The 24,940-nt window shown below is 43.8% G+C and overlaps 1 protein-coding gene across 1 annotated transcript in view; it reads left to right on the plus strand.

Annotated features, from left to right (window-relative positions):
* Nucleotides 1–457: 457 nt before the first annotated feature.
* The window catches only part of LOC126470414 (autophagy protein 5), a 120,631-nt gene continuing 96,148 nt past the window's right edge, over nt 458–24,940 (plus strand). The window contains exon 1 of the mRNA XM_050098268.1: nt 458–688. Coding sequence (XP_049954225.1) covers nt 533–688 — 156 coding nt within the window. The 5' untranslated portion in view covers nt 458–532. The remainder of the gene's footprint in view (nt 689–24,940) is intronic.

Genomic DNA, 24,940 nt, shown 5'->3' on the forward strand with positions numbered 1-24,940 from the left:
CACGCATGGCGCATCGTACCTCTACGGTATGTTGACTGCTGATGCTGGTGTTAACAGATGTCCCCCTTCCGCCTACTGCTCCGCCCATTAGCACAAAGCAAATCAATATGTTTCCCATAAATGATCCTTTTTCATACAGTTTCTTTGACGGTTTGTGTGAATGCCGCCAATCGGTCGAAATGTTTTCGCGTTTCGTTCCATTCCGTGACGTCCAGTGTTAATCGACTTTTGCATGTTTAGTCGATGCTATATGAAATAAATTACGATTATATGTAGAGCATTAAAGAATGAACAGGAGTTTTAATTTTTAATGCAACTTACCTCTCTAATATTTCTGTTCTCCTCTAAGCCACTGAAAACATTGTCTGTTTTGATTCCATGAGCTCGTATCAACAGTCGTTCAAAGATCTTCCTTTCGGAAGCTGACGGCTGCGATATTGCATCTCTATGTTTATGTTACAGCTAGTCTGTTGTGCGTTACGGTTATGTTTAGTTGTAGATTAGTTAGTTGTGTGTAGCATTACTGTTGCAAATGGCGAATGATAGAGAAATACTGAGAGAGATTTGGAATGGGCGGATACCGACGTGTTTTCATTTAAATTCAGAAGAAGTGCATGACGTTCAGGTTCCTGATCCAGTGTACCTGATGATTCCTAGGTTAAGCTATTTCCCATTAGTGACAGATAAGGTGAGTTTCGACATACATTCTGAAAAACAAAAAACTCCTGAAACTGATTTGATTCTCGTTTTCTTATGTAAGATTTTATTTAAAGTACTGATCATGAACAGTTCAATTTTGTGGGAAGTTTTATATTCATACTGTATAGCATTCATGTTCACACCATAGTGTCAGGAGATGGTTTTCTACCCAAACTTTTGAGTGAATATTTTTAACATTATCTGGGTCGTACCAGAAGACAAAATGATTTACATTGTAGCACTGTCAGTACATCTCGTATAGTACGATAGAGCGAGAGGGAGAGAGAGTACTGACTGATATATCGTTCTCCGTACGCCTCTGGCCACAGGAAATAGTTACCATCCACCTGTGTTATGGAGATAAAAATAAAATTTAGTTTTCAGGGCAGTTCAGTCGAGCGCCCTGTCTCTATAGTCATGAACGTGGCTTGAGTACACGTCTCGAACGTTTATTTCAAGCTTACATTGTGTGCATATTGCCACTATTGCGGCAAAAAAGCTTGTCAGCTAGGAAAAGTGCATGTGGAATGGGCATACAACACAGCGATAACATTCGATCTTTCAGCTAATAAAACAAGGTACAAAACATTGAAAATATGCCCTTTCTGTGGTTATTAACACTTAATCCTGTCACCTGATGGTTACTGCTTACAGATTATTGTATGAAGCTAACTTGAGAAGAATGTAATTTGTGCAGCTGTCCAATACCTCTTATTGATATCAAGATAAATGTTGTTCATAGGTTTGTGTTGCAATATGATGATGCACAAGCATAATCAACAAAATGGAATGGCCTAAGGTATATGCTGTCATGAAATTGATTGTGTACATGCAGGGACAATTAAGCTTGCTGTGTTTAGTTTTGAAAACCCTCCTCACACCCTTGAAGATCTCAGGATGGCCGACATACCAAAGAAGACCCAAATGTTTTAAAATGCATGGGGGGGGGGGGGGGGGGGGGGGAAGGAGAGGAACACAATATTATTACCCACCAGCATATAATGAGTTCACAGGTATGAAAAACAGACAACTTTCAAATAGGATGCTTTTAGTTTGGTTAATGTTTTGATTTATTTAACAGTAAAGTTCCTTTTAATTTCTCAAGATCTATTATTTCATTCCTTACTCCAAATGTGTCTAAGTTTGCATGTTTGTAGGTGTGGAGATTGTGCAAAACAATTTTTGAGCAGTTGATTTCATCCTGTAATGTAATGATGATTGGTGTGTAACATCACACATGTCGAGAAAGGACAGAACACTGGCAATACTTCCCTTGCATCTATATTGGTTTTTTTGGGTGTAGTTTGTGTTGTCTCAGACCGACCTGTCCCATAGTCTCAGAGGTCTCATTTAAGTTGAAGGCTAACAGTTAGGATGTCAGTTGGTGAAGCCAATGAATGTGAATATGAAATCTTAGATGTGGTGACATACTGATCTGTAATATGCCTGAGGACTAAGTTAGTGGAAGGTGGCAATTTGGTTGTGAGGTGCTGAAGTCGTATCGAACGCTTCGGCTAATCTGCTCAGTTTGCCATAATAGGTGACATGAATTGGAGGGAGTGAAGCAGATGTTCATGGGCTAAAGACCAAGATGTTAGTCAAACCAGTAGTCCTGTAACACTTCCTGTTCATCATTTGCTCTGATGATCTCACAGGTTTCCTTAGTTAATGGTCCTGTGAAGCTTAAGTTATAATGTGCACAGTAGACGTTGGATGGAGCAATATTGCTTGTGTGCGCTATGTAAATACTTTATGTGCAATGACTCTAGACTCCTTTATAACAGACTTAGTGCAGACTTGTGGAAGTTAAATGTTTTTGCACAGTAATACTCTTATCATTAATTGATAAATTGAATGCTTAAAATGTGTAGTTGTGAAGGATAGATGAGTTAATACTGACTGCCAGCTTTATGAGTGATATAGTGATTTTGGCAACGTTTTTTTAAATGAAAAGAGTGACAGGCTGATATTATGTCTTGCCTGAGGCCTAGAAAAATATATTAAATTTGTGGTTTACTACTGGAAGTTTATAATTCCACAACATGGAAGTTGATTACTTTTAGTAACTGGTGAATTTGAACTTTTATTCAGTGAAGAGATATTAGTGAAAAATGTGCTATGTAAATTCATGTTTGCTGTTGTAAATCTATGAAGAACAAAGAATTTTTAGTCACCTCTGACAGCAGAGGTGAACATAACTGAGTCACATGACAACCAAAACTTTTGCAGTCTGATGCTCCTTTATTTGATTTCCCACTTCTTCAGGTTCAAGCCAAGGAAACTACACAATGTCATGCAAAAGTCTTACACTTCTTTCCATATTTTGTAATCATGCTCCAGTTGTGCCTGGCCCCAAGCATTTGTATTTTTTATTTTGCTCTGTGTATCCATCTCATCCTTTGTCTCCCCATGAGTCTTTCACAGTTTTGTGTGTCCCTAGTAATCTTTTGCTGTCATTTTTCATTCCAAGCTTTCCTTGGATTATTTTTATGGACAACTCTACACTCTTGGACTGCTTTTACAGGCCCTCTAGCTCTGAATTGTGAAGAACTCTCCAATCCTTGAAATTAGCTTTCATAGTCCATGGATTTTTCCAAGAACCATCCTCACAAAAAAGAGAAGATGCTTCAGTTTTCACACTGTTATGCTCAGTCTGAAATTTTAAAAAAAAACAAAGAACGTTAATACCTTGTGTGCTCCTTGATGCAGTCAGTGTGTTCAGTGGTGTTTTGAGAGTATAGAAGTGTCTATTACCCAGCTGCAGTATGACTTCTATATCTTTCACATGGTGTAGTTTATGTTGTTCTGAAATATTTGAATTCCTTGACCCACATATATTTGTTAACATCCACTTGTAACCTTTTGTTCTCTACTCTTGGCTTTCTGTCACAATGTGAAAGGCATTTATTTTCAACCCAGATTTCATTGCTACTGTTTGTACAGTTTCCATAATATTTTCCAGTTCTTTTGTGTGTGTGACACAAACATAATATTGTCTGCAAAAAATTAATGTGGAGGGTTTTTCCTTCAAATTGACACCAATATAGTTTTGCTTGTAATTTCTCATGTGATTTTTCTCAAGTGCTAGATGAAAACAGACTGCTGCTAGCCCTGTGTCCTGTCTCAAGCTTTTTACAACTTTTAAGTTAGTGGTAACTTTATAAATGTTTGTTTCCTCCTTAGTATTTGATCACCTCCCCCATGCTAAAAAAAAGTGCTTGAGTTTAACAGGAATGCCAAACTTAGTGTTTTGATTAATGTTGTCTTGTGGGTACTAAAGTATAATAAATCTTCTTGAAGTCCACAAAACTATATTGTTTTCTCAGTTGTTTTAGTGTATTATTTCCCCAGTGCTTTTTCAGGACAAAGGTGATGTCTGTTGTGAACTTAGATTACTGGAATCCCCCTTGCTATTCACCTAATGTCTGTTGCAGAAGGTTTTATACAAGCTGATAGGTATACACAAAAGACTTTGTCTATAACTTTTGTTTAATAGTGTTAAACCTCCACAGTTATTTACTACCATCTTGTCCTTCTTTGTAGGCAAAGCATGGGCAAAAGTGACTTTCCACTCTTCTGACAGTGTCTGCTCTTTCGACATCTGATCTAAAAGTCTGTGGGTCTTTGAGACAGGTATTTTCCCTCAATCTTAAGCAGATTGGCTAATATTCCTTCTTCCTCATCACTTATTTTTCCTTAACAGCATTATTGATTTTCTCATTTAGATAAGACTGGAAATGTGACAGTCAGGATCAACACTTGTGAGCCCATGAAAGATTGATAAGGTTTTTCATTATATTTGGACCATCTTATTGCTATCTCTGATTTGCTAGTCAGCATTGTTCTATTTATGTATAGCAGAAATTGATTTTACTTGGTCTGTCTTCAAACAATTCAGTTTCTGCTTGCAGAATGTAATTGCTGTTTCTGTGAAAGTCTTCTAGTAACTCTTTACCAAAGCTATAATGTACCTTTTTCATACTGTTATTGAGAATCCAACAGTTTCAAGTAAGGAACTTTAGACCTATGCAGATGTCTTTGAATAAAGGTGTTACTGTTTTTCAGATACTTCATTTTTATTACTGTAGTAGGGAAGTTGTGATAGAATGTAAATACTTTAGGAGTAAAGGAGACCACTCAGGGAAAGGCCCAATATGAGAGTCCTGGTACTTGCCCCCACAGTATTTCTTTTCATATAGTAAGTAATATGTGTATCAAGTTTGGTTGAAATCAGTGTAGTGCTTTAGAAGGAGCTTTTTACCCCTGGATTTGCCTGCACATGCATATGTCACACACATTTGTATCTCTGGTGAATTTTGGCTTCTGGTTTCATTTTCCCGCAGTTCAATATTGAAGACAACACATCTCCTGAATTGTGTGTCGTACAATGATATATAATTTTACATATACATCCAGTGGTATATGTGGGGACTGCCTTGAAATGTGTTACGAATTCAGTTATTACTGAAGAAGTAATAAATTAAAAAGTCGTGTGTAATGTAGCAGTTTTACCACATGAACAATGGAAATGTTGTAAATGACAAACTTTTTTCCCCCTTCATCAAATTACTGGGGACATGATTGAGTATAAGTCTTGTGAAGTTTGTTGCCAGTTACTAAGTTCTGTCATTCTCAAATAGTGAATGAATGTAGTCTGGCTGTTTGTGCTTTGTGAGCTACACTCCTTTTTCATCCCTGCTACTTTGAGAAGTAGATGGTTCTTACCCCCACAGTAATTCATTCCAGACAGTAAGTCATATTTGTACCAAGTGTGGGTGGAACTGATCCAGTGTTTTAGGAGGAGATGTGGAACACACATTAATAAATACATCTGCTTTTATTATATGTATGGATTCACATTTATTTTTCCCCCAGAATGGTTTTGTCTTATTTCTTTGTAGTGCAGATGTGGGGAATTGGCAAAATCCATCTAGTCTCCTCAGAGAATGTTATTAACAAAAGCTCTCGTGTTTCAATGATACTATGGCTGTATTGATGGAGACAAAGTTTGTCTTCTGGATGAATGTCACAGATCCCTAAGAAAATGAAGGTTACTGAAACAATGGTTGTGCTCATGTTGTTCTTTAGTCTTCATTCTGAATATTATTTTTCAGTAATATTTATTTTCTGTTCTCTAATTTCGTGCCTTATTCCTTTTAATTCATTATACTTTGTTCTAGATCTTCATTGTGATTTGTGGCTACTGTCTGTAATAGACCACCATGTCAAAGTGTACAGCCTACACATCAGTTGTACAGTGTGTTAATGGCAAGTGCTCCATTTTCTGAAGGACCTGTATGTGTTTTGTCTCTTTGCCTATCCACAGTATCTTTAAACATTTGATGATTATGCATTGTAAAAAGTGTCATTTTTTTTTTGTGTCTGTCTCCCCCCCCCCCCCCCCCCCAAGATTCAGATGTCCATGTTTAACATTTGTAAAAGAAAAAAAATCTCTTTTTCTCATGTTGATCTTATTTGAGGTGAAGAGGAATGTCTTGGTCTTAAGAGCTTTTAAGACTTGTCTGTTGTTACCATGCTTCTGAGAGGGGCAAAATCTCTACATAGGCCAGATGATGATGGTCGGAAACTATATCAACTCTTTTACCATGTCTGTTCTCTGTGTGAAACATTTTTTACATCTAGTGTGTCATGCATGGAATTGGCCCATTATTTATTATATATTTTTGGGTGTGTTTGGTCTCTCAGCAGAGCATTGCACATCATTGTGTGACCACCATCATAGTTTTTCCATTGCCTGCCCCAAATGGTGACATGTGTTTCAGACTTTAATTAATTAATTTACTTGAACATGTGTGGGGCTGTGTCGAACCCTTATTGCTGTTACTGAACTGCATTTGCATTGTTAAATTTGCAGCACTACTGCAAAATAGTTCTCTTATTCTGGAAACTTGTTTTGTCTGTGTCCAGGTGGCAGTAACAACTTTGCAGTTGTTGACATAGTTATAGACTGCACACTTAGTTTGGATTTAAAAAATGATGATGGGTGAGTGCAGTTTAATGGCACAATAGCACAGTATTCCCCATCAGATTTTTGTTTTGCAGCTTTATGTTTTTCTTTTGCTGTATTTCTTTTTATTGTAATTGTGTTTTCGACACTTTTCTATGGGAGTTAATATTACAAACAGTTCCCAAAGAACTGTGTGTCGATGTTCTAATGTATAACAACTCACTATGGCTACATTGGCAAAAGTTCAGTGCCATTTATAGTTGGTGATGATCATCACGGCTATCTATTTGGTGCATTCCATTCAAATGTGAGTTCAAACATCTCCTCAGGGATTACAGAAGCGTTCGATTCCACCCATCTGCTTTGACCCATGACGTCATCAATGTGGCAGTTATGACCATTCTCCAATATGACTCCTATGACGTCACTAGATAAACATGACAACAAACATGAAAATAAATATAAATACGACAGTAACATCTACCTCCAAAAATATAATCATAGTTACGGGACAACTTCAGGAAATTGGAGTTTTAGGGGACAAGCTAAATATAAACATAAAAAAATGCATGTCATGATCTCAAACAATGCCGAAAAAAAAGAAAAAACACAAAATTACTACATTCCGCTGCACCTACAAAAATCCACAGGAATCGGACACTTCCCTTGACCTATATAGCTCAACTGGAACTATTGATACCGGAAAACCAACACATAAAGCAATAAAAACTGGAATCGGACACTTGCCTTAACCTATATAGGTCAACCACAGCTGACAATACCAGAACACAGCTACAACAAAAATTGGAATTTAACATTTCCTTCGATCTATATAGGTCAACCACAGCTGAAGATACCAGAATACACACACATAGCTATAATGACAAAAACTGGAATTGAGCATTTCTTTTGACTTATATAGGTCAACCACAGCTGACGATACCAAAACACACACACACCTACAATGACAAAAATTTGAATTCAACATTTGCCTTGACCTATATAGGTCAACCACAGTTGATGATACCAAAAAACAAACACCTACAAACTTCAAAAACACAAAAAACATTACAACTTGTGAACAATAGACCCAAAAAAATTACTAGGTACTAGCAATAAATTCCAGTGCTACACACTAGGTTGGCCAGCCCAATCTCTCTCTCTCTCTCTCTCTCTCTCTCTCTCTCTCTCTCTCTCTCTCTCTCTCTCTCTCTCTCTCTCTCACACACACACACACACACACACACACACACACAAGAAAAAACTCCCAAACCACCCACAACCTACCAACACCAACCCCCTCCCCACTTCACCCCCACGCCAAAAGATCAAAACACCGCCAACAAATAAAAAACACACAACAAATGAAACACAGTCACCCATTACAACTCAAAAACAGCTGCAACAGAAAAGGCCCTCTCCAACATAATCATAAAACAACCACGCCGCCCCCCCCCCCCCAACCCACCCACCTAAACCCACAACGCTCCCCCTCCCTTCTTCCCCCCTGCCCCTCCCCCCCCCCCCCCCCCCCCACACACACACACATACGAAACCCACTCAACAAAGCACCCTCGGCCTGCACATCTTACTCGCCGCCCTCAGAAAAATGCAATAATGCCCAGGGACGCTCTTCCGCCAACAATGCTCATGTAAGTGAGAGTGCAGGTTAAAAGAGCGCCTCTTCCCCCTCCCTATGACTGATTTAACTGCCCCCCCCCCCCCCAAAAAAACCCCTGTATTGTATTACTACATGCCCCTGTTTCGTAATTTTTAAACTCTAAACTACGGCTTACAACAACATAGCCCATCTTCCCCAAATCCTTGTATGACGAAAAAGAATCTGCAACTACAGTAGTCCTTTCTTCAATATATTCTTCAATCAACCCCACCAATTCTCTCTTAGTATACCCCTCCAAAACACTGAAAACACAGTCAGCATACCCACCTCCGGAAGTAACAGGCCCACCACTTGCTGCTCCCATACTTCCTCTTCCAAAACTGTGGCTGGTCTATCTCAACCACCTCCCCCAACCCACCCAACTTACCGCTGTACCTCACATACTCAGAACACACCTCCTTACAAAACGAAAACCAATCTAACGCCATCCTCTCACTCACTCCAATCTTATGTGCACAAAAACTAATAGACGATCTATCAAAAAAATAGTAAGTAATCAGAACACTCTCTGTCATGGTGAACCTAGATTTCTCGAACCAGGTACTGTGTCTAATGGAACACCAAAGGTTGTCCTTCAGACACCGCCACATGTATCCGTCCCTGGTCTGAGATGTCGGAACTCTTGCCAACCTCATATTCTCTCGGCAGACGCTATACCTCACAACTTCTGCTATTAACCCAAACATCTGCAGGCACTTAATCATGGACATCATGTTCTCCCCCATCTCTGCCCGCAACATCGCGCTGTTGAACTTGATTGTCATATCCATACCTAGCAAGAGAAGCCTCAGAATAAATTATACATCTTACCACACCACAAACAGAAAACCAATAACACCTATGGAAAACACAAACACACAAACAAAAAAGTTAATTGATAACTCACTGAAAACAATTTCAATCCTTAAGTCGCATGCGCCACATAACACTCGGAAAACACACACACACACACACACACACACGGGGTCCACAACTCTTTTTTGGATACGTGCTTAGCGACTCTTTTTCCTTACCTCTTCTCTTCTTTCCTTTCCTTTCCTTTGTTCCTCCCTTTCTCTTTTTTTCCTCCCTGTGCGTGTCTGAAGGCTGACCCACTCATTCCCATGTGTAGCCGGTGATGGGGTAATGCGTAATTCCCTGCCCCGAGTAGACAGGTAGGACACGTACGTACCCCCTGGTAACAGCCAGGCCCAGGGAGGGGTGATTACCCGAGCTGATACCTTCGGAAAGTGCCGATTGGTCCCTCTGTCCATTTCTTGGGAGGTGTGACCTGAGGTATGAAAAATCACCTAAGGCGGGAGTGCCCTCAGAGAGGGCCCCCACAAGGAAGGAGCGCGCCATTAGAGATGCCAGTAATCATGGGGGATATTTCCGCAATGGTTTCCTCATCATCTACTATGTCTGCTCGCAACCGAAAGTTAAATGAGTCTCAGCCACGGACAATTCTTCCATCGTTGCCACAGTTCCTTGTTTCTCAGTCGGACGAAGGTCAAGACTTCTCCACAGTCATCGCTTTCATTATTCAGAAAGGTGTCGACGCCATTGCAGGTCCTGCAAAGTCTTATTCCCAATTACGAAATGGCACCTTGGTGTTAGAAACAGTCAGTGCCCTCCAGGCACAAAAATTGCTGCATACTTCACTGCTACACACCTTCCCTGTCTGGGTGGAAGCGCACCGCACTTTAAATTCGTTATGTGGAGTCGCTTATACACGCTCCCTCAACGGATTGTCCAACGAGGAAATTCAAACCTACCTGTCTGACCAGGGCATAACGGCTGTTCATAGAGTCATGAAAAGGGTTGACAAGACCATCATTCCAACCCGTACTGTCTTCTTGACATTTGACAGAGTTCAACTTCCTTCAAACATAAAAGCGGGCTATGAGATAATTTCCGTTCGCCCTTACGTCCCAAACCCTACACGTTGCTATCGGTGTCAGCAGTTCAATCATACCAGCCAGTCATGTTCCAATCCGGCCAAATGTGTTACGTGTGGCAAGGATGCCCATGAGGGTGCTTGTCCACCTCCATCCCCTCATTGCATCAACTGTATGGGTGACCACGCTGCTTCCGCTAGAGATTGCCCCATTTTAAAAAATGAACGGCTCATTCAGGAAATAAGAGTGAAGGAAAAGGTGTCGACCTTTGCTGCTCAAAAGTTATTCACCAGTCGAAAGCCCACTGTGCCTCATGCAGATAAATACAGCACTGTCCTTGCCTCTCCTCGGCCAACAAAGTGATCTCACCTTTAGTGCCACAGTCGTCAGATCGGCCAGCGCAAAAATCGCCCGTTCAACCTCCCCACTCTCCATACTCACTCTATGGCTCACCCTTCATCGGGTTCTGCTAAATCCCGAGCTCCAAAATGAGACACCCAGACTTCCATAAAAGAGCCTACTCGTGATGATTTTTTACATATCCTGAATTCACAACCATCGATTCCTCCTCCATCTCAACGTCCTGTTTCCAAGAAGGCTAATAAGAAACCTAGTTCCTCTCCTTCTCCGCCACGGCGTGTCTCATCTACAGCACCACCTGGCGGTAACCACCCTCAGCCGTCTTCTGTGACGCCGAGGTGCACTGCTGGTGGCCGATCAACCAGCCGATCGCTGGTGGCAGGAGCTGCTCCCGAACAACCTATGGATCAGGATCTTCTGCCTTCGGCTGAATGCCGTTCCACACTGTCGGTCGCCTGCTCTGAGCAGTCGTTGAGTTGAGGGCAACCTTGGTCGCATTCTTCCCTTTTCTGTCCACCCTATGTCCATTATCCATTGGAATAACTGCGGCATTCGAGCCAATCGGGATGAATTGTCGATCCTCTTATGGTCCTACTCACCGGTCATCTTCTATCTTCAGGAAACAAAGCTGCGTTTCCAAGATCGCTTTGGTTTCCTCCATTTTCAGTCAGTCCGATTTGATCTCCCCTCTGTTGAAGGCACTCCAGCACATGCAGGACTCAATGATTCTTCTCCATGATACTCTCCATTATCACCCAATCCCCTTAAACAGTTCCTTCCAAGCTCTCGCTGTCTGTCTTTCCTTTTCTGGATACACATTCTCTCTTTGTACTGTATACATTCCTTCGTCCACATCAATGGCAAGAGCTGATCTCCTTCATCTTCTTGGTCAGCTTCCAGCCCCCTATTTGCTTGGTGGGGACTTCAATGCCCACCACCCGCTTTGGGAATCTCTGTGTCCTTGTCAGCTCCGGCTCACTATTGATAGAAGTCTCCCACCAAGTGGATCTTGTTTGCCTCACTGGGGACCCTACATTTTTGTCTGCCTCCACGACAAATTTCTCTCATTTGGACCTTTCGGTCGGTACTGTTCCGCTAGCTCGGCGCTTCGAATGGTTCGCTCTTGCTGATACACTCTCAAGTGACCACTTTCCATGTATCCTTAGATTGCAGCCACAACTGCCATATATGCGCCCGAGACGCTGGAAGTTTACCCAAGTTGATTGGACACTTTTTTCGTCTCTAGCAACATTCGATGACCGTCACTTTCCTAGTGTCGACGATGAGGTCACTTATATTACAGAAGTTATTCTTACAGCTGCGGAACGTTCAATACCTCACACCTCCGATTTGCCCCGGCGCTCTCCATTTCCTTGGTGGAACGAGGCATGCCGTGGCGCAATACGTGAGCGGCGATGTGCTCTTCGCGTTTTCCGGCACCATCTTACTTTGGCCAACTGTATCCGCTATAAGCAGTTCAGTGCGCGATGCCGTCGCGTCATCTGCTATAGCAAGAAGGCAAGCTGGGACTTCTTTACTAGCTCATTTAACACCTTCACTCCCTCCTCGGAAGTTTGGAGTCGAATTAGACGATTATCTGGCGCACCAAGTTTCTCCCCGGTCTCTGGGCCCACTGTCGTGCATGATACATTAGTGGACCCCGTTGCAATTTCTAACTCATTGGGTCAACACTTTGCTGAGATTTCGAGCTCTTCAAATAACCCGACGTGCAGCGGAAGTGCAATCTCTTGATTTCTCCTCTCAAAATCGCAAAAGCTATAATACTGTTTTCTCCATGCGCGAAGTCCAACACGCACTTTCTTCTTCTCACTCTTCCGCCCCAGGACCGGATGGTATCCACATCCAAATGTTGCTGCATTTATCATACCATAGTCTGCGTTACCTCCTTCGCCTTCATAATCAAATTTTGACCGACAATACTTTTCCCAGAAAATGGCAGGAAGCTATCGTTGTCCCTGTTCCAAAACCTGGAAAGGACAAACATCTCCCCTCTAGCTATCGCCTCATTTCTCTCACGAGTAGTGTATGTAAGGTTTTGGAGCGTGTGGTGAATTGCCGTTTAGCCTGGTGGCTGGAGTCCCGAAGTCTTTTTAACACCTGCCCAATGCGGTTTCCGAAAGCATCGTTCTGCAATTGACCATCTTGTTGCTCTCTCCACTTATATCATGAACAATTTTCTCAGGAAATGCCAAACAGTAGCAATATTTTTTGATCTGGAGAGAGTATACGATACCTGTTGGAGGACAGGCATCCTCCGCACACTGTTCTCTTAGGGGCTTTCGAGGTCGGCTGCCCCTTTTTCTTCGTGAATTTATGGCAGAGCGCACATTTAGAGTGCGGGTGAACACCACTCTCTCCCGTACTTTTTCCCAAGAAAACGGGGTACCCCACGGCTCCGTGCTAAGTGTTGTACTGATTGCCATTGCCATAAATCCGATTATGGATTTTCTCCTTCCTGATGTCTCGGGCTCCCTCTTTGTGGACGATTTTGCGATCTACTACAGCTCTCAACGGACCAGCCTTCTTGAACGATGTCTTCAAGGATGTCTCGATCACCTCCACTCTTGCAGCATCGAAACCGGCATCCGCTTTTCTCCCAGTAAGACCGTTTGTGTTAATTTTTGGTGTCGTACAGAGTTTCTTCCACCTTCCCTACATCTAGGCCCTGTCAACCTCCCGTTCGCGGATGTCGCTAAATTCTTGGGTCTTATGTTTGACAGAAAACTGTGCTGGTCCTCCCATGTTTCCTGTCTCTTAGCTTGCTGTCTGCGATCCTTCAACACCCTCCGTGTCCTGAATGGTACCTCCTGGGGAGCGGACCGAGTGGTACGTTTAGTGTCTGGAGCTTTTTATACCAGCCCTGTGGAAAGCCTGTATGCTGAGACTGCTGAACCTCCACTGTCCAATCGGCGAGCTGTCCTTCTGAGTCGTTATGCAAGCCATCTGTCTTCCATGCCTGCTAATCCGGCCTATGACATTTTTTTTGACGGCTCCTCGGATTTAGGGTATGCAGGCCGCCCTTCCTCCCTACTACCACCGGGAGTCCACTTCCGTCCACTGCTACATTCTCTTTCCTTCCACTTTGCTAAGACTTTCTTGACAACTTGGGGTACAGCACCGCCTTGGCTCCGGTCATGGACCTGCCTGCTCCGTGATCTTTGTCAGTTTCCCAAGGATGGTACCCCTTCTCTTGTTTATGGTCAGTCATTTGCTGCTCTATGGGCACAAATGAAGGATGCTACATTTATTTACACTGATGGCTCAGAAACATTGTTTGGTGTTGGGAGTGCCTATATTGTTGGCGACACCCCAAATCGATTTCGGCTTCCTGACCAGTGTTCGGTTTTTACTGCGGAGTTTTACGCTGCTCTCCAGGCTGTCAAATACATCCGCCGCCATCAGTGGATACAGTATGTTATCTGTGCAGATTCGCTCAGCTCTCTCCTCAGTCTCCAAGCTCTCTACCCTGTCCACCCTCTGGTCCACTGGATTCAGGACCGCCTCCACTTGCTTCACTTGGGGGGCATCTCTGTGGTGTCCCTCTGGATCCCATGACATGTTGGTATCTGTGTAAATGAGGGCCGATATAGCGGCCAAGGCTGCAGTCTCTCTTCAGCCTGCTATTCCCATGATTCCCTTTGCCGATCTACAGAGTGTTCTATGTCATCGTGTTGCTCTTTTATGGCACGCACATTGGTCGACGCTTCCCAATAATAAATTGCGGGACGTGAAAGCTCTTCCCTGTGCTTGGACCTCTTCCTCCCGAACTCGTCGTCGGGAGGAGGTAATTTTAACTAGACTCCGGATAGGGCACTGTCTTTTTAACCATCGACATCTTTTATGTGGCGATCCTCCCCCACTCTGTCCCCACTGCTCTCAACTGTGGACGGTGAGACACCTTTTACTTGAGTGCCCCTATTTTACTCTCATTACGTGCCCGCCTACAGCTGTCGCCTGATATATTTTCCATTTTAGCAGATGACACGCGCTCAACCTTTCGCGTTCTCGAGTTTATTAGCGCCAGTGAGATGACGTCAGTCATTTGAAGCTCTTTTTGGGGACAAACAACCCCCCTTCTATAGTGGTTTTTAAAGCTTTCCTTCTGTTTTTAGTTTCGTCACTTTTTTGAGTTTTGCTCCCATTTCTGCTGGTTTCCAGTTTCGTTTTTTTTACCTTTTCCTAAGTCACAGACCGGGTGGTAATGACCGTAGCAGTTTTGTGCCAAAAAAAAAAAAAATAAATAAATAAAAATAAACAACCCAACCAGAGGGCACCATCAAACACAACAAGATGACATATACAAACACAACCACCTCATAAACTAAACTCCTTGCCATAATGACATCACACGCCCTTACATCATGGGTCAGATCAGACATTTCCATTGACCCGAACATATCACTAACAAGTTGGTTTGTAGAATGAAGCCTTTTTCACAGACATACTATCTTCCTGCTGTCTTCATTTATATTGAGTATCTTTCATTCCTGTCTGATATTTTGCAGCCATCCTGATCAAGAATTTCATTACAACTCTTTTGATAGCTCTTTGGTTAATTGTGTTTAGAGGAACAGAATAGGCACTGAATCTCCATTCTTGTTTTGTCATAAGTGTTGTGTTTATGGGCAATGCACAAGTCAAAATTTAAGTAATTTCTCGGTTTTTCATATTGATCGTGGGTTATCAAAAATCTCAAATAATTAAATGCGCTAACCTGTTCAGCAAAGACTGAAGATTGTAGTTTGATTGTGAGTTGTTGAAGCCAACAATAACAGTCGGTTTTTTAACACTTTGTGCATTGTGTGATAGTGTCTATGTTCCTTCTCAAAATCACTACTTTCTCAGTATGGATGGTATTTACAATTTTTTATATGATTACAGGAATTAAAAACAAGAACATTCCTGCCATAAAAACTCATAATTTTGCAGGATTCCTGAACTTTCATAATTAAAATATGTGTGATTGCATGAGATCAGTCACCATACTTATTGATAGCATTGTTAGTCAAAACTGACTGTATTGTGTTTCATTACTTCCCTCTTGAATGTGATAACAGCAGTTAAATACAAAAATTTGAAAAGGTACATGAGCTGTGTGAGGGGAATGGGAATGCATATCTATCACAAAAAAACATTGATTATTCCATTTTAGTTGCTGCTATAGTTGCTGTATCTGTCACAAGATGATTTACTGTGAGTACCAGCATTTACAATGGAAGCACAGTATTTGGTGCAGGCACACAAGATTGAAGGACATTATAAGAAAAAAGAATTTGCAATTTTTATTGAATTAATGAATTTGCCCATATTAATGAAAAATATCTGGTTTGCTTTGCCTACATACATTGCCTACATACATTTTTCTCCAGCTTTTGGAACTCAGCAGGTTAACTTACTTCCACCTGCTAGCACTATTTACCACTGGTCAATAATGGGTCTTGAGGTGGTGAGGACAAGGTGGCAGGAACTCATATTGTGGCAGCTACAAAGGACCTGTCCACACCAGACTTTTTCACTATAGTGTCCAGAATAGAAATTTTGTACAGAATCTTCCCATCAGAAATGCCAGAGAAAATTTCCTGGGCAATGTCTAAAGGTAAAGTCTTGAGTGTGTTAAAGAAGTGCTGTATAATCATTTCCATCATGTCCAGCACATCTCTCTCGCTGATGTATTATACAATGATTAACAAACTTCCAACAGTGACTACAGAAATTTTTGTTTTAAAGAATTTCCAAATGACTCTTTCGGTGGCATTTGGTTAAAGTTAACATGTTTTCTTCATCGAAGTTTGGTTTCCTATTCACCATTTTGGAAATAGCTCAAAGGCTCACAAATTATTGCTTTAATTTTATCCACCATTTGAAGGAAGAGAGGTCATAATTGAAAATTTGGCTAACTAAAATATGAATTAATCTCTCTCTCTCTCTCTCTCTCTCTCTCTCTCTCTCTCTCTCTCTCCGCTTTTGCACTATCAGTGTTGTAATATCATTAATGATTTTGTCTTAAAGGTGGACTCTGTGCTTTGGTGACAGTTTTCATTATGCTTTTGTTGCAGAAATTCTAAGATGCCGCAAAAGCGTAATGAGAACTATGTTAAATTATTTATTGCATTTGTCTTTATTTTCTCTTGCAAATGAAGCGTTTCTCTGAAAATAATGTTACTTACACTGCAGCACCCATTGTTTTAAGGTTCTTGGTACAATAAGTACTTTGTATTACTCTCGCAATTGGAACAAAAACCTCATTACTTCATTATCTAAGTGAATCAGGCAATACCAAGATGCACTTGGAAGTTGGAGCACGGACAACCCCTTGTAAAGTTTTACATGCTGTCACAACCACACTTACAATGTTAAACAAAATACATAAGGGTCATTCCATGTCAAGGGGGGGGGGGGGGGGCAGGGGTTCCCATTCGACCATCTCCAAATCTAATGAAATTTTGTTTGAAGATTCTGTATTGCCTTTGATAGTTATGTACCAAATTTCAGTTCAGTATCTTAAGTAGTTGAATTTTTAGGGAAGAGAGGCTACTCACCTTTGCATCATGTACAAAGTGCAAATGTGCCAAGTCTGCTAGGCTTTTTTAAAAGTTCTAGCAAACATTTGGTCATTTGCTTTAATATACATAGGCAACTTTTTATGCTGAGTTACACCGTGGCAAAAATTAGGAATTTAGCCACACCTAAATATAGATACAGCTCTCTAAAGTGGCTAAAAAATTCATCGTGCTATTCTGAGAACCAAAGTTTGACCAACCAGTACTAGTTTTCATATGAACCCATCACACCAAAACTTCAGGGGGTTATTCCTACCATATGATGTCTTTATATGGATCAAATTTAATTAACATTGGATGCCTAGATGAAAAGATATGCATCTGCACAGTTGGCCAAAATTTTCTATGAACAAATTTTAGGGTATTTTTGGGGAGTAATATGTCAACTGTCATGTTCAATTCTGTTTTGTAGCCATAACTGGAAAGAGCACACTGAAAGCTTTCAAAGTTGTATTGTTTAATTTCTGAATCTTGCATTTTGATGTGGAAGAATATGTTTCAAAAGTTATTACTTTAGCACTTAGAGAAGATTGAAAAATGAAATATTCTTTACATTAAGTTCCATAATTAATTTTTTTGTTCATTTGTATGATCAGTTTCAAACATTAATTTAACACATGCCATAAACACAACTGTAATACACAACACAGCAAATTTCCAAAACAAAAATGCTAAAAAGTCAGTTTCATTTTTGGTTAAACAGTTCTATGATTTTATCAAGGACATATTGTGGATAACTATTGTCTTCCTGATGATCACGTTGATGGTGCTTCTGAAGTCATGAAAATATGTTGCTCAGGAATTTAGCAGGTGTTTTTAGCAGGTGGCCAATGGAAGGAATGAGCAGAACCATGTGAGTGCATAAAACTGCTGAGGACATTTCGTTGTTCATGTGTAACTTCACACACATTTCCAACCCACCAAAAATTGTCATACACACATGCAACATTGTAAACATTCAATTGAGATTTTTGGAATTTCTTTATCTGTGTTGAAGGCATTAACTGGGAATGCTGTAACATCATTGGAAACTCTCATTTACTGTGAGCTGATTGCAACTAATTGGCTTAAATTGATGATTTTCTCTTGATCCAGAAATTGTCTCTCCCCTGGCAAACCTTGTTTCTAGATCAGGCTGAGTTTTTTCCGTTTCTTCTTTTGGCACATAAAAAACTTTATGCCTGGAATGCTAGCATCACAGAATTTAAACAAATCATATGGGGTCAATAGTTGGTTATCTAGGTGTCTCTGCAGACTAACTTGGGCAGTTAGTGTTCTTGCTGTTCCCCCAAAACCATCACAGGGCAATTTATTGTGGCTTGTTCCAAAAATTTCCATTCGGCAAGTGATGCCAAAATCCTTTTTGTGCAGACATAAATTGATGAAATTTTTAAGATTTTTAAATTGAGCAGCTGAACCACCACTAAAGCAATAAATGTTCATAATGTTTTCAGTCTTTGTCTTTAAATATGCTATTAACTTTATTTGAAAGGCATTGATAGCAATGGTATCGTGATGGAGATAGTTGCTGATAATACAAATGCTAACACTGACATTCTTTGCCACTAAAATAGACAACAAATAGATGTAATGTGGCATGATAATTCACCCAATGAAATTCTTGCACAGCACCTTGAACAACAAAGGAATAATTCTATAATTCTCAGCAGAATCCATCAGTATAACTAATTCATTTTCTGCAAGATTTCCTTTTAGCTGTTTAAGGTATGAACTTCAGTGTTGTGACACAAAGGGATGGCTCCTTACAATGGTAATTTTCAGAATCAGTGCCTCCATGACATCTTCAATAGTTCTGATGTGTCTCCAATTTGTGGCTATCAGTATGGATCAAATGCTTTTATTTCATTGTTTCTTCAGAGTCATAGTCAAGAGAAGCCTCTAGTTGCATTTTTCGTGGGCATTCCTCACAATGTTTCAGCCTACAGTCTTTTGATTCCAAACTGTATACCCCCCCAGGGGGTCCACAACTCTTTCGTGGATACGTGCGTGGCGAGCACGGGGCCCCGAGCCATTGCAGCCTTCTTTCTCTCCCGGGCTGCATTTCCTTTCCTTTCCCTTCCCCTCCTTTCCCCTCCATACCCCTTTCCCTTCGCCCTCTCCTCTCTCTCTATTGGTGTCCTTGCTTATGTTGGCCCCCGCTATCCTCCTGGTTCTGTTGGTTCTACACTCCGGCTTTTTTTGCGTAATCATCTCCTCCTTTTGGCGTTCCTTGGTCCCCCTCTGGGGTTTGACCTCCATTCCAAAATTTCTCTTCCGTAGTGTGAGCCATTTGAGGAAGAGCACCTTACCTAGTGTCTCCGACGTGTGCCCTCATAGTACATTCCACCTTTTCTTTTACGTCGTTGTCTGATGCTAGGGTGCATAGCCGGCACGGTAGCCAGCCCGTGTGGTGGGGTCGCTATGTACCCTTTTGGTTGAGCCCCCTGAACACACAGGGATCACACTTCTGATACCTGAGCTGTGACCTCCTCATGCTTGCCTTGGAGTGGTTGCTCGTCATCCTGGAGCATCGGAACTCCCGGCAATGGCCACCGTGCCAGACGGCCCTTGCTGTGGCTGGGTGGCGCCCGTGAGGAGAGCCCCTGATCGGAGTGGGTGGTATCAGGGCGGACGCTATGCAGATGAAACGCATACGGGTCCAAAACTCTGGCCGCTCTTCTGCGGCCGTCTCTCTGCGTGGTACTGATTCCTCAAGTGCTGCTTCTCTTGCCCCTTCGGCCTTCCCTTCCGTGGCTACCCCCTGGGAGGAGGGTCAGGCGCGTCGTCTAGGGGCAAAACCTTTCCCCCGTTATCTAGTTTGCACCAGGACTGATGGAGATACTTTCACCAGTGTCAAACCTTTATTCTTTGTGGAACACATTGAAGACAAGTTCGGTGAAGTGGACTCCCTGAGCAAGATGCGGTCGGGTTCGTTACTGATAAAAACTGCTTCGGCTGCCCAATCTGCGGCCCTTCGTGCCTGTACCCATCTTGGCACAATTTCCGTGTCCATTACCCCTCACCAGTCTCTAAATATGGTACAAGGTGTGATTTTTCACAGAGACCTCATCCTTCAAACTGATGAGGAACTTCGGGACAATCTCGGACGGCGGGGTGTTCACTTTGTTCGGCGTGTTCAGAAGGGTCCTAAAGATAATCGTATTGATACTGGTGCCTTTATCCTGGCCTTTGAAGGGGATACCCTTCCTGAGAAAGTTAAGATTATGGTCTATCGCTGTGATGTGAAGCCGTACATCCCACCTCCTATGCGGTGTTTTAAGTGCTTGCGTTTTGGCCACATGTCTTCTCGCTGTACCCAGGACCCTCTCTGTGGTGACTGTGGACGTCCACTCCATGAGGGGAGTCCCTGTGTTCCCCCTCCTGTATGTGTAAATTGTCGTGGTAGTCATTCTCCTCGTTCAGCAGATTGCCCCGTCTATAAGAAAGAAAAAAAGATACAGGAGTATAAGTCTCTTGATCGTTTAAGCTACACAGAGGCCCGTAAGAAATACGCACGATTGCACCCTGTGTCCATGACATCTAGTTACGCCTTGGTTACATCTTCATCCCTTCCTCCCCCTTCCTTACCCCCATCCCGGACCCCTCTCCTTCCCCCCTCCCCTGCGGCTCCCACACCTTCTCCTCTGGGCGCTGCTCCCCCTCCCCAGCCGGAGAAGTGTCCCACTCCTTCGGCGTCTGCCGGTCAAGGGCGCCTCTCCCGGGATGCCCCTTCCCGGCACCTTCCAGGTCAAAGGTCTGCTGCAGCGCGGCGACCGCGAGAGCCGCGGTCTATCGGCCCCCCGGTCGCCCGGTCTCTTTCTGTTCCTGATCTTGCTGCAGCTGGCTCCATTATGCCACACAGCCCTCCTCGATCTCAGCCTGAAAAGAAGAAGAAACATAAGTCCCGGGACAAAGAGCCTCTGGTGTCACCAGAGGTCCCTTCCCCGGCTTCACAACCGGATTCTGACCTGTCGTTTATGGATGTCGCCCCCTCCTTGTCGGTGACGGGTGGGGACCCGGCGGTATGACTGGATTTAGCGTGTTCAGCCCTCATTTAAACCATCGTTCTGTGGTTCTCCAGTGGAATTGTAATGGCTACTATCGTCACCTTCCGGAATTGAAATCCCTTCTTTCGTCCTACTCAGCAGCTTGTGTGGTTCTCCAGGAATCTCATTTTACTGATGCTCACTCACCGACCCTCCGTGGGTTCTGTGTTTTCTGTCGAAATCGGGTCGGACCCTTGCGGGCTTCTGGTGGCGTTTGTACGTTGGTCCGTACATACATTGCTAGCACGTGGATTCCCTCCACACTACATTGGAAGCGGTTGCTGTTAGGGTCCACTTAGACTCTGCAGTCACAGTATGCAATCTTTATCTCCCTCCTGACAGGACTCTTACACCTGCTGCCTTAACCACCCTTCTTCAGCAACTTCCTCCTCCCTTCCTCCTCCTTGGGGATTTTAATGCTCATCATCCTTTGTGGGGCAGTGCCTTTCCATCTAGACGAGGTCTTCTTATAGACCAATTTATTGCAGACCACGACCTATGCCTTCTTAATGATGGCTCCCCTACTCATTTCAGTGCTGGTCATGGTACCTTTTCTGCCATTGATCTTTCTCTTTCTTCTCCCTCTCTCCTCCCTTCATTACACTGGTCGCCACACGACGACCTTTGTGATAGTGACCATTTCCCGTTGATTATCACGCTCCCTTCCCGCTCCCCGATGGACAGGTTACCTCGTTGGTCTTTCCACCGCGCCGATTGGCCTCTATATACTGCACAGGTCGAGTTTTCTCCCTCTTTGTTGGGTTGTATTGATGACGTCCTACGTGACGTGTCTGCCGCGATTGTTCGCGCTGCTAACCTTGCTGTCCCGCGCTCATCTGGACAATTTCGTCGTCGGCAAGTCCCGTGGTGGAGTACGGCCATTGCCATTGCCATCCGTGATCGCCGTCGAGCTTTGCAACACTTTAAGAGGCACCCATCTGTAGCCAGCCTTTCTACCTTTAAGCGCCTTCGCGCTAAAGCCCGTTATTTAATTAAACAGAGCAAACGGATATGTTGGGAACGATTCGTTTCTTCCCTTGGTTCCACTGTCCCTCTGTCACGGGTATGGGCTACACTTCGCTCTCTCCAAGGTTGCCATCGGCAGTCCACCCTCCCAGGCCTTCACCTCCCAGATGGCATTTGTACGGACCCATTAGTTCTCGCAGAACATCTTGCGACCCATTTTGCAGTGGCATCAGCGTCGGCCTCCTATCCAGCTGCTTTCCTTCATCAAAAACAGCAGGCTGAAGCTGTCACCTTATGTTTCACCACTTGTGAGTCAGAATCTTACAACGAACCTTTCACTGAATGGGAATTTCTTTCTGCTCTATCTTCTTCTCATGATACGGCCCCTGGCCCAGATTCCATTCATAACCAGCTGCTTCAACATCTCAGTGCTCCACAACGGCACCATCTTCTTCGGGTGTTTAACCGTATCTGGCTCCAGGGTGACTTCCCTTCTCAGTGGAGGGATAGCATTGTGGTTCCTGTCCTTAAGCCTGGTCAGAACCCCCTATCTGTTGACAGCTATCGGCCAATTAGTTTGACCAATGTTGGTTGTAAGTTACTTGAACGGCTGGTAGCCCGTCGGCTCACTTGGGTCCTCGAATCTCGGGATCTATTGTCCCCTTACCAGTGTGGCTTTCGAGAGGGACGATCTCCAATCGATCATTTGCTTCGCTTGGAATCCGCAGTTCGGCAGGCTTTTTCCCAGCGCCGCCATTTGGTTGCAGTGTTTTTTGACCTTCGCAAGGCCTATGACACGGCCTGGCGCCATCACATCTTACTAACCCTTCATCAGTGGGGTCTTCGGGGCCCACTCCCGATTTTTATCCGCCAGTTCCTGATCCATCGGTCATTCAGAGTTCGAGTTGGTACTGCTTTTAGTTCTCCACGGACCCAGGAGACGGGCATCCCACAGGGTTCTGTCTTGAGTGTCCTTCTTTTCCTCATTGCTATCGATGGACTTGTGGCCTCTGTCGGTCCCTTGGTCGCCCCTGCCCTGTATGTGGATGATTTCTGCATTTGGGTTAGTTCCTCCTCGATGCCATCTGCAGAACGGCAGCTCCAGGTGGCTATACGGCGTGCCTCTGCATGGACCCTCTCACACGGGTTTCAATTCTCTCCTTTAAAATCGCGGGTGGTCCACTTCTGTCGCCGTACTACGGTCCACCCTGATCCAGAGCTCTATCTCGCTGCACAAAGATTGCCTGTGGTTCCACAGTTTCGTTTCCTAGGTCTTCTTTTCGACAACAAGCTCACTTGGCTGCCCCATATCAGACTCCTGAAGGTAGGATGTTTCCGAAAACTCAATGTCCTTCGCTTCCTTGCCCACTCCTCTTGGGGTGCGGACCGTTCCCTCCTCCTCCGTCTTTATCGTGCTCTAGTTCTGTCACGTTTGGACTATGGTTGTCAAGTTTATGGTTCAGCTGCTCCTTCCACGCTGCATGTGCTGGATCCAGTCCACCATCGTGGTATCCGTTTGGCCACCGGTGCATTCCCTACGAGCCCTGTTGATAGTCTCTTGGTTGAAGCTGGGATCCCCCCCCTTTCTGTTCGGCGGTCCCAGCTTCTGGTGTCTTATGCCCTTACTATCCGTTCTTCTCCCGCTCATCCTTCCTATTCTATCCTATTCCCAGACCATGGACGTCGCCCGCCTGACTCCCGCCCTCGGGCGGGTTTACCGGTTGGGCTGCGCCTTGCGTCTCTTACCCGTGATTTTCGGCTTCCTTCTGTGTCCTGTCTTCCTCGCTCCCTCCCCTCCACCCCTCCTTGGTTAGTTCCTCGGCCTCGAATTCAGATGGATCTCCGCCGCGGTCCGAAAGATTCCATCCCCCCGGTGGTGTTCCGTTCCTTTTTCCGCCAAATTTTATGGGAGTTTCGGGATGCTGTTGTTTTTTACACTGATGGCTCTAAATCTGCTGATCATGTTGGGTATGCCTTCACGTCCTTTGTTGGAACGGAAAATCATCTACTGCCACCCTCATGTGGGGTGTTTACTGCGGAATTGATGGCAATTTCCCGGGCCCTTACCTTTATTAAACAATCCCAACACAACCGCGTTTTGTTATGTACGGACTCGTTGAGTGGCCTTGTTGCTATTGACCGGTGTTTTTCGCGCCATCCCTTGGTCTCTGCCATCCATGACCATCTCGCTGATCTTCACCGTGCTGCTTGTTCCATTGATTTCCTATGGGTCCCGGGCCATGTGGGTATCCTGGGTAATGAGCTCGCTGATCGTTTGGCTGGGGGAGCAGTTACTTACCCCCCGTTTTCTGTAACCCCTCCTGCAGCGGATTTACGGCTTCACATCAAATCCCACTTTGCACAGTCATGGGCCAATTCTTGGGAGGCTACTCCACTGTCTAATAAACTTCGTGCCATTAAGGTGAATCCAGGCCCATGGCGTTCTTCCTTTAGCCTCTCCCGCAAGGACTCGACCACACTGTGTCGTCTCCGCATTGGCCATACCAGGCTGACCCATGGTTTCCTTTTGCATGATGAGCCACCCCCGCTATGTGGTTGTGGAGCCTTCCAGTCAGTGGCCCACATTTTGGTTGAATGCCCCCTTCTTTTGGCTCTGCGTGCTAAGTACAGACTCCCCCACACTTTACCTTTGATGTTGGCTGACGATTCCCGGATGGTCTCTCTGGTTCTAGGTTTCCTCCGGGAGAGTGGTTTTTATTCTCAGTTTTAAAGTTTTTAATCTCCCTCTGGTGTTGGGGCGG

Source organism: Schistocerca serialis, chromosome 3 (genome assembly GCF_023864345.2).
Source record: "Schistocerca serialis cubense isolate TAMUIC-IGC-003099 chromosome 3, iqSchSeri2.2, whole genome shotgun sequence".
Classification (NCBI taxonomy): domain Eukaryota; kingdom Metazoa; phylum Arthropoda; class Insecta; order Orthoptera; family Acrididae; genus Schistocerca; species Schistocerca serialis.